Source organism: Gadus macrocephalus, chromosome 15, assembly GCF_031168955.1.
Source record: "Gadus macrocephalus chromosome 15, ASM3116895v1".
Classification (NCBI taxonomy): domain Eukaryota; kingdom Metazoa; phylum Chordata; class Actinopteri; order Gadiformes; family Gadidae; genus Gadus; species Gadus macrocephalus.
The window spans coordinates 19,354,852-19,365,947 of record NC_082396.1 but is presented as its reverse complement, the minus strand read 5'-3'; the positions used below and the strand labels follow the sequence as shown (position 1 = coordinate 19,365,947).

General features: G+C 51.7%; 1 protein-coding gene across 1 annotated transcript; it reads left to right on the top strand.

The window, feature by feature from the left end:
- Window positions 1-8,787: 8,787 nt before the first annotated feature.
- On the top strand, window positions 8,788-10,688 carry LOC132473734 (uncharacterized). The gene has a single exon (XM_060073982.1). It carries the CDS (start codon window positions 9,408-9,410, stop codon window positions 10,272-10,274), a length of 867 nt encoding a protein of 288 aa, XP_059929965.1. The 5' UTR covers window positions 8,788-9,407; the 3' UTR covers window positions 10,275-10,688.
- The last annotated feature ends 408 nt before the right edge of the window (window positions 10,689-11,096 follow it).

Sequence of the window (11,096 nt, the reverse complement as noted above, 5' to 3'; positions counted from 1 at the left end):
GATGGGAAAACACCGGTCCTTGGACGTTGAAATTGGTCTCTCTGGCAGTTTTGTGGATGTGACTGCTACACCTATCTCTGACCAGTCGTCGTCTGGGGAGGTTGGGGAGGTAAGCTTTGCTGAAGTGTTCGAAGGGCGTGGTTCGCTCGTGTCTGAGGAGGTGGCCGACGGTGTCGCTAAACCCGGCTCCGCCTGTACTTTGGCGGTGTGCAGCGTTGGAAGTGTCGGGGTCGGGATTGCGCTGGAGACGGGGGAGGATGATGTGGAGGTTCCGTCCAAAGCACTAGTGCAGGGGAGGTTAAAGAACTCTGAAATGTTGACTGAGCTGGACGCTCATTTGGCTCACCTACCTGACCTTCAACGCGCTGATGTTGCAGGTTTGATCTTTTCACGCTCTGAGTTGTTTTCTGACGTTCCTTCCTGTACCTCAGTTCTGCAGCATGATATTGATGTAGGCGGTTCTCCACCAATCAAGCAGCATGCCTACCGGGTGAACCCGGACAAGCGGCGCCGTCTTAAGAAGGAAGTTGGGTACATGCTGGAGCACGGGATTGCTGAGCCCAGTTTGAACTCGTGGAGTTCGCCCTGTCTCTTAGTTGACCAGGCAGATAAATCAGATCGTTTCTGTACTGACTTCCGAAAAGTGAACACGGTCTTGTCGGGTGTATCTGGGTGCGAAGCCTATTTGGATGATGTGGTGGTTCATTCTGATACCTGGCAGGATCACATGGAGCAGTTAAGTGAGGTGTTTGACCGGTTGGGCAAAGGCTGATGCGTTGGAGCATTTTTCCTACAGGCCTTCAACGTAGTTATTAAGCATATTCGAGGCAAGGATCACGTGGTAGCAGATGCGTTGTCGCGCTTGTAAATCAGTGTCTGAGATTGTTGTGTTTTCCTTGTTTTCTGTTTCTTTTGTTTGGGAAAAACTAAACTAGAGGAAAACACTAACTTAGGGTGGAGGTGTTACGCGCCTCCCCTTTTTTCTTCTTGTTCCACCCGCTCTATTCTCTTCTGTCCTCGCAGGTGTTCCCGATTCCTGGGGGTGGAGCTACGGCTACTTAAGGCGTGGCCTGTGCTCCCGATGGGGTCTCTCATTCTGGCGTCTTCACGCTGACCCAAGCTGCCTTTTGAATCCTGCTTGGAGGACTGCTATTTGTTTTCGTATTTGTTTTATATAGCGGAGGATGGGAACTGTAGGGAGGAAGTGCTGGCTTCGACGGCCCAATGCGTGGCTGGCCCAGGCTTCGTCCAACCTTTTTGTTTCTTTAATGAGTGTCCTTTTGTTGGAAGTTCTGTGAAATAAACGTCACCACTATTGTGATCGGGAACTTTGGTCTATGTATTCTTAATACGTTGCGGGCCGCCGGATCGCGAGCCGTGTTGTAAGGGTGGCCGTAACATCCGCGACACCCATTGCCGGTGTTTTGGTCCGTAACCCTCCCAGTCCACCAGGCACTGAAATCAGCACCCCCTAGGGCGGACATCCAGCAACCGCTGGACCGTCCACAACGGGTGATTGTCAATGATGCACGGCGGAGGTGGAGCAGGCGTAGCGACCGCCAGAGGACAGGAGGTGACAGGATTCAGAACTGAAACTGAAAGGTGGGATGAACCCGAAGAGAGGGAGGACGCCGGAGACGCACAGCACAAGGATTAATGATGGCCTCGATCTCAAAAGGACCAACAAACCGGGGCGCGAGCTTCTGAGAGGCTACCTTCAACAGAAGGTCCTTCGTTGAGAGCCAGACCTTCTGACCGGGAACGTACTGGGGCGCCGGTGTCTGGTGGCGGTTGGCCTGTCGTTGGGAGCGGGTAGACGCCCGAAGCAGCGCAGCCCGAGCCTTGTTCCATGTGTGTTGGCAGCGTAGGATATGGGCCCGAACCGAGGGAACAGCAATCTCTGCCTCCTGCGAGACAAACAGCGGGGGCTGGTAGCCCAGAGAGCAGAGAAAGGGGGACATTCCGGTAGTGTCATTACGGTGGGTGTTGTGCACGTACTCTACCCAGGGAAGATGAAGGCTCCATGAGGCAGGATTGGCGGCTGTGACACAGCGCAGTATGCCTTCCAATTCCTGGTTTGCCCGCTCCGCCTGGCCGTTGGTCTGTGGACGATAACCAGAAGAGAGGCTGGCCGTGGTTCCCAGAGCCAAACGGAATGCTCGCCACACCTGGGAGATGAACTGGGAACCCGGTCAACGACGATGTCAGCGGGGATGCCGTGTATGCGGAAAACTATGAGCTCTGCGGTCTCTCTCGCGGAGGGAAGTACGGGCAATGCGACGAAGTGGGCTGCCTTCGAAAAACCGATCTATAATGGTGAGTATGGTGTTATTACCTCTGGATGGGGGGAGACCGGTAACGAAATCAAGAGTGATGTTGGACCACGGACGACTAGGGATAGGCAGCGGGCGTAGCAGTCCAGACCGAGGTTTGTTGAATGTCTTGCTGCGTGCACAGGTGGCAGATGCGGCGACTAAAGACCGGGTGTCTCGGTCCATGGTAGGCCACCAGAAATGGTGGTGCAGGAAAGCCAGGGTGCGGGTGATCTCGGGATGACAAGCCAGCCTTGACAAATGACCACACTGAAGAACGTCCGAATGAACTGCATCCGGGACGAACAACCGACCGGGAGGGCCAGTACCCGGATCGGCCTGGTGAGCCTGGGCCTGGGTCACCAAGGACTCGATCTTCCAGACCAACGAGGCCACTACGCAGGTGGGCGGTAGGATGGAGTCCAACTCGGAACACCCCTCGTCCACGGAGTGCAAACGGGACAAAGCGTCCGGCTTGGTGCTGAGGGAACCTGGGCGATAAGAAAGGGAGAACTTGAAACGACCAAAAAATAATGCCCACCTGGCCTGGCGAGAGTTGAGACGCTTTGCGAACTAGATATAACTTAAGTTCTTATGGTCTGTCCACATGATGAACAGCAGCTCCGCTCCCTCCAGCCAGTGACGCCACTCCTCCAGCGCGAGCTTGACGGCGAGGAGCTCCCTGTTTTCCCACGTCGTAGTTCACTCTGGGGGAGTTAGCCCTCAAGAGAGGAAGGCACAAGAGTGAAGCTTACCATCCATGGCTGAGCGCTGGGACGAAACTGCTCCAACCCCGGTGTCCGATGCGTCAACCTCGACCATGAATTGCAGCTTGCCATCAGGCTGCGTGAGAACCGGGGCAGAGACGAAGCGACGCTTCAACACCCCGAAGGCCACTGCGGCCTCTGGGGTCCATCTGAATGCCAACTTGACGGAAGTGAGCGCTGTGAGAGGTGCAGCAATGTGGCTGTAGTTCCTGGTGAACCTTCTGTAGAAATTGGCAAATCCAGGAAACGCTGGAGTTGCTTACGATTTGTGGGGGCCGGCCAATCTGTCACAGCAGTTACCTTCCCTGGATCCATCTCTAGCCTCCCCTGGCCGATGATGAATCCCAGGAAGGCCACTGATAGCACATGGAATTCGCATTTCTCCACCTTGACAAACAGCCGATTCTCCAAGAGACACTGCAGGACCTGAAGGACATGCAGCTTGTGTTCTGCGAGGGACCGAGAGAAAATCAGAATGTCATCAATGTACACAAAAACAAACTGATGGAGCATGTCTCTCAAAATGTTATTGACCAGGGCCTGAAATACTGCAGGGGCATTTGTAAGTCCAAAAGGCATCACCAGATATTCAAAGTGACCTAACGGAGTAGTGAAGCCCGTTTTCCACTCATCCCCTTCGCGTATGCGAAGGGGAGGTGGATATGACCCACCCTCCCGCAATACCTGCAGGAACCCATCCGAAGCCGCTGGTCGCCCTCTGCCGTGGTTAGATGGGTGCGCCCCAGCTGCATGGGCTCAGGCTCGGGACGACTCGGAGACTCTCGGAAGGTGTCGGTGTCGAAACCTCCCTCAGGTTCCGACAAGACTGACAGAGAGCGGTACTAGTGGAAGCTAGGATCTGGTGGGAGAGACCGTGAAATCATTGTCCGCACTGGTGAAAAGTATAATGAAATTGTTGTGGTTGGTGATCTTAACTGGGATTGGTTGACGCCCGTGTCAGATGCATTCAAAGCACAATGTGATTCTTTAAATTTAACACAAATAACTACCTCCCCCCCCAGACCGAACCCAAAATGTCTACGGCCCAGGCTCACCGAGTCCTCACTTATTGATCTAATTTTGTCTTATGTCCCTTTTAAATACTCTGCCACAGGTCTTTTCCCAAATAATGTGAGTGATCACTGTGGGATAACAGCAATAAGAGACACCAAGATTGCTAAGTATAAACCTTGTTTTGTAGAAGGGCGTAATTTGAAGATGTTTGTTGAGCAGGGTTTTCTATAAGCCGTATATATTTTTGACTGGACCATAATCGCCCTTATTGATGATGTTGAAATGGCTTGGTCATTTTTCCATGATACCTTTCATGAAATTCCAAACAAACATGCTCGGGATAACCCTTGGTTCACAGCTGAGCTTTCCGGCATTCTTCATGAATGTAATGCGGCCTGGGCAAAGACAAGAAAGTCAGGCACTGAGGCTGACTGGCTTCTCTTTCAGCAGCTGAGAAACGAATGTGCTTCTCACTTCAGAAAAGGCAAATCTGAGGTTTATCTAACTATCACCATAGAAAATTTTAATGATCCGAGAAAATTCTGGAAAGCAATTAAATCGTTATCTGCTTCTAAAACCTCTTTACCATCTTGTATAGTCAAAGACTCCATTGCTGTTCATGATAAGGTTGAAATGTTAAACTTTTATTTCTTCTGGGTTCCTGTTCAATTCTGCCACAGATTCTGCTGTGAATCGGTAAATTTGCATGCTATTGATGTACACAACACTTTCAATCTTACCCAATCTTACTTTTGGTCGTTGCCATGGCGCCGCAGCGAGTGGCAGCCCGATACAGCAGCTCCCGACCCCCCTTTCCTATTTCCTTTTTTAAAAAACTTTTTATCGAGATATAACTTTTTAGAACTTCAACTCTAGGCTTTGTTAATAAGTAGGTATAAATCTTGAGTTAATTTATAAATCAATAGGGCTCTTAAATGGTTGTGCAACAACAACAATTTGCTGGACGATCACCGCAACCACCAAACAGCAACAAGGGGCCAACGTCTATTCACGAGACAAGCTCCTCCAGCCCCGGGTTTGACCAGTGGTGTGCCTGAAGGGGATCCCGAGGGAGTTGAGGTTAAGGCGGAGTGGGACCAGAGCAGGAGCCATGGTGAGGAACAAGAAGACGGAGAAGAGGTGGAGATACAAGCCCCGTCTTCCCTCGGTCATCATGGGGAATGTACGCTCACTGCCCAACAAGACGGACGAACTATCAGCCCTCATTACCGGACAGCGCGAGTACCGGGAGTGCAGTGTGTTGTGCCTGACGGAGACATGGCTGAACGGGAAGATTCCAGACTGCTCAGTGGAACTAGCCGGCTTCACGCTAGTTCGGGCGGACAGAGTCAAACAGAGCGGTAAGAAGTCGGGTGGTGGCCGTCTTTGTTAACTCCAAATGGTGCAACCCTGGACATGTCCGAAGGAAATCACGTGCACGCCTGATGTTGAGCTGTTAGCTGTGGGACTGAGACCTTACTATCTGCCCCATGAGTTCTCGGCAGCCATTATTGTTGTTGTTTGCAAACCAACATCGGCTGTGGCGGCGCAGGCTTGTGACGTCATTCACTCCACCGTCACAGACCTGTAAACTCGGCATCCCAACGCTCTCATTATAGTGAATGGAGACTTCAACCATGTCAACAACTCAAAGACACTGACTGACTTCACCCAGTATGTGACCTGCAGCACCAGAGTGGATAAGACATTGGACTTACTGTATGCCAATGTTATGGAGGCATACAGTGCAACAGCCCTTCCCCCCGTGGGCAAATCAGACCACTGCTTGATACAACTGTCCCCTATATACAAGCCTCTTGTGAGGAGACAGCCAATCACCACCAGGACTGTGCAGCAGTGGTCTGTGGAGGCTGAGGAGGCCCTGAGGGAGTGCTACAGGACAACAGACTGGGGGATGTTTCAGGAAGACTACGGCGACGATATTGAGGGTCTCACTCAATGCGCCACGGACTATATAAAGTTTTGTGAGGAGAGTGTTGTCCCCACCAAGAAGGTTTGCTGCTTCCCCAACAGCAAACCCTGGATCAACAGGGACATCAAAGTCCTGTTGAACGGGAAGAGGAGAGCCTTCATGGCAGGAGACAATCAGGACACAGAAGGAAATACAGAGAGAGCTGAGGAGGAAACTGAGGAGGGCTAAAGACTGCTACAAGAACAGAATAGAGGGGAAGCAGCAGCGGAACAATCCCCGAGAGGTGTGGGCGGGGACGAGAATCATCACTGGCATGAAAAATGCTGGAGGATCACAGGAGGGGACAAAGGAACGGGCAGACGAGCTAAACCTGTTTTTTAACAGATTTGACTCACCAACTGGGGCAAGACCAACCCCCCTCCCCCTCCTGCACTACTCATCTCTCTGCTGCACCACAAGACCCGGGGATGGCAGCTTTTGCGCCTCCCCTCCCAGCACCACCCTCTCTCTCTCTCCCTTTCCACACTTACAGGGAGGCTGGACCAATGTCCAGCCCAGAGGGCAGTCATCCCCTCACCACACCCCCAACTATCCCAGCGACCCCAGCAACAACAACCCCAATGATCAACACCAGCTACGTGAGACGGCAGCTCACCAGGATCAGGACATACAAGGCCAGAGGACCGGACGACATCAGCCCGAGGGTGCTCAAGATCTGTGCGGAACAGCTGGCAGGAGTGTTCACGCATCTTTTCGGCCTCTCCATGAGGCTGAAAAAGGTGCCAACACTCTGGAAGACATCCTGCGTAGTCCCTGTGCCGAAGAAGGGACGACCCAGCGCTCCGAAACACTTCAGACCTGTGGCTCTAACATCACACGTCATGAAAACCTTCGAGAGGATGGTCCTGGAGCACCTCAGGCCCTTGGTGCATGACTGCCTGGACCCACTGCAGTTTGTGTACAAGACCGACATCGGCGTGGAGGATGCCATCATCTGCCTGCTTCACAGAGCTTACACACACTTGGAGAGGCCGCAGAGCATGGTGAGGATCATGTTCTTCGACTTCTCCATTGCTTTGACACCGTCCAGCCTAAACTGGACTGGTCAGACAACACTGAGGCCCTCCACAGGAAGGGACAGAGTAGGCTGTTCTTCCTGAGGAGGCTCAGGTCTTTCAATGTGTGCACTAGGCTACTACGGATGTTCTACCCGTCTGTGGTAGCCAGTGTACCCTTCTTTGCTGTAATGTGCTGGGGAGGAGGCATCGGGAGCGGAGGTGCCAGCAAGCTGAATAAGCTGGGGAGGAAGGCGAGCTCCGTGGTGGGGATGAAGCTGGACTGTGTGGAGGCTGTGACAGAGAGGAGGATGAGGGGAAGGCTGCAGGCGATCATGGACAATCCCTCTCCCCCTCTCTACGCCGAGCTGAGGCAACTCAGGAGCACATTCAGCCACAGACTCACTCAGCCACGTGTCTCAAAGCTCTTGGGGGGCTCTTTCATCCCATCAGCTATCAGACTTTATAACACCTCAACCCCCCGCTCCCAACGTCTCCAAAGCCCCAACAGCTCCTTTTTTCCCAACCTGATTAAGGACTAAACCCCACACCTCAGGACTGACTGTTGTTAACCTTGTTATTTGTTATTTATTTAAAAAAAAAAATCCATTACCTCAGGAACCCTGCACATTTGGCACATTTATACTTATATTATACATCATCTTTCATCATATTTATTTGTTTATTTACTTAACACACAGGTCACCTACAAACGTACAGTTACATGTACATAGTATGTTTATTTTATCTTATCTTTATTTTATCTTATTCAAATAGTTTTGTACTATAATCTTATTTTAAATTGGTAAATTTATTGTATATATACTGTTTTCATGCTTCTCTTTTCCCACTGTGCTGCTGGTCACCTGTGGATTTCCCCCAAGGGGGATAAATAAAGGACTATCTTATCTTATCTTACACTTGGCCAGATCTGCGTTTGAACTCCACGCTGTCACGGTCACCATTCCTATCAAGCTCTCCATTGTGGTGATCTACCGTCCTCCAGGTCCCCTCCGTGACTTCTACGACGAGATGGATTCCCTCCTCAGCTGCTATCCTGAGGATGGCACCCCACTCGTTATCCTCGGCGACTTCAACATCCTGCCAGAGAAGTTGCACTCAACTGAACTAACCAGCTTTTTCGCCACCTTTGACTTAACACTAACCCCTTCTCCTCCCACACACAGGGCTGGGAACCAGCTTGACCTAATATTCACCAGGTCCTGCGGCACCTCTGCTCTCTCCGTTACCCCGCTCCCTGTTTCTGACCATCACTTTGTTGATTTTTCTCTTCCCTTGAAATCCTCTCCCCCCCTCCTCTCTAGTTCCCACATTGTCACCACTCACCGTAACCTCAAATCCCTCTCTCCCTCTACGTTGGCCTCTACTGTTCTGTCTTCACTTCCTTCCATCGAAAGATTCTCTCAACTATCTACAGATGAATCTTTAGACACTCTGCTATGCTCCCTCTGTCCCTTCCACTCCAGACCAGCGTGATCTTCACCGCCCCCGCCTTGGCTGTCCCATCCTCTGCGGACTAGAACAAAGTTGCGAGCAGCTGAGAGGAAATGGAAGAGATCAGACTGTCCTAATGATCTATCTCACTATCTTTTCCTTCTTTCAGATTTCACCTCCACCAAATCTGCCTTCTACCGGAACAAAATCAACTCCTCTGCCTCAAACCCCAGGATACTGTTTTCCCTGTTCTCGTCCCTCCTCAACCCTCCCTCACCCCCACCTCCTTCCTGCCTCACTGCTGATGACTTTGTTACCTACTTTACCCAGAAAGTGAAGGACATTAGCTCCTCTTTTATTATTAACTCCATTCTCCCTCCTCCCATCCCCTCATCTGTCTTTACTAAATTAAGCCCTCTCACCTCTGACGAGGTCAACAGAATAATAACATCTAACCATGCCACCACCTGCCCCCTTGACGCTATCCCCTCCTCTCTCCTCCAGGATGTCTCAAGCGAGATCCTGCCATTTCTCACCTCAATTTTCAACTCCTCCCTCACTTCCGGCATTGTTCCAGCGTCTTTCAAGACTGCCAGAATAAAGCCTCTCCTCAAAAAAACAACTCTTAATACCACCGACATCCAGAACTACAGACCGGTATCTCTTCTTTCATTCCTGTCTAAAACACTGGAACGTGCCGTTGCTAACCAACTGTCCTCCTATCTCTCATCTAACAACCTCCTTGACCCTCACCAGTCAGGTTTCAAGAAGGCACACTCCACCGAGACGGCTCTCCTCGCTGTGACTGAGTCCCTCCGTGCTGCCAGAGCCTCGTCCCTCTCATCGGTTCTTTGCTTTTTCTATCACTGCTATGCTGACGACACTCATTCTCTCGACGCTATTTCTCTCTTTCCCCTCATCTGATAAAACCCTGATTGCAACACGCATATCGGAATGTCTGGCGGACGTCAGCACCTGGACAACTGCCCATCACCTGAGGCTTAACCTCAACAAAACCGAGCTCCTCCTAATCACAGGGAAAGATTGCCCACACATGGACTTACTGGTCACCGTCGAGAACATCACTGTTTCTCCCTCTCCAACTGCCAGAAACATCGGTGTGATATTGGACAATCGGTTATCCTGCACTGCAAACATCACTGCGGTCGCCCGATCCTGCAGATTTGCACTTTACAACATCCGCAGAATCCGGCCCTTCCTCACAATGGAAGCAGCTCAGCTTTTAGTCCAATCACTGGTCATCTCCCGCCTCGACTACTGCAACTCACTCCTGGCTGGACTTCCTGCCTCTGCGATTAAACCTTTGCAGCGCATCCAGAATGCGGCAGCGTGCCTCGTGTTCAAGCTACCGAAGTTCTCCCATGTGACCCCCCTCTTCCGGGACCTCCACTGTCTCCCTGTAGTAGCTCGCATCAAATTTAAGACGATGGTACTGGCATACAAGGCAGTCGATGGAACTGCCCCTGCCTACCTCCAAGCATTGCTAAAGCAACACACCCCAGCTCGATCCCTCCGCTCAACTACCTCAGCTGGACGCCTGGTACCGCCATCGCTAAGAGCTAGCAAAGGCCGTTCAGCAAAGTCACAACTTTTCTCGGTTTTGGGACCTCAGTGGTGGAACAAGCTCCCTGCCGCTCTCAGGACCGCAGAGTCGCTCACTATCTTCCGAAAAGGACTCAAGACTCACTTGTTCAGAGTCCACCTCAACACTGCATAGCCACCCTCCCCCTTCTGGCCACCATTGTACACTGTATTGTATAGGCCACAGTACGTGCGGCTGCAGAGCAGCCTGTCAGATGTGGTGACGAGCAACACTGGCGCACCCCAAGGAACAGTACTTTCACCCTTCCTTTTTACCATCTACACCTCTGATTTCAGCTTCAACTCTGGAACCTGCCATCTCCAGAAATTCTCAGATGACTCCTCCATCGTGGGCTGCATCAGTGAGGACAGGGAGGACGAGTACAGAGGTGTGGTGGAGGACTTCGTCAGATGGTCTGAGGAGAACCACCTCCAACTCAACATCGGCAAGACCAAGTGGTGGTGGACTTCCGCCGGAAGAGGAAGCCCCCAACCCCTATTACCATCCAGGGGGTTTAAATTGAGACAGTGGATTGGTATAAGTTCCTTGGAGTACACATCAACAATAAACTGGACTGGTCTGACAACACAGAGGCCCTCTACCGGAAGAGTCAGAGCAGACTCTTCTTCCTCAGGAGGCTCAGGTCGTTTGACGTGTGTCAGGCTGCTAAGGACATTTTATCTTTCTGTGGTAGCCAACACGCTGTTCTTCGCTGGGGCGGGCTGGGGAGTCAAACAGACTCAACAAGCTGGTTAAAGCCAGCTCTGTTGTGGGACTTCAGCTGGACAGTCTGGAGGTGGTGGTGGAGAGGAGGATGAGGGACAAATTAAAGTCCATCATGGGCAACCCCTCCCATCCCCTCCATGCTGAGCTGTGGCAGATGAGGAGCACCTTCAGCCACAGGTTCATGTTCCCCAGGTGCAAGACGAAGCGCTTCAGGTGCTCCTTTGTGCCGGC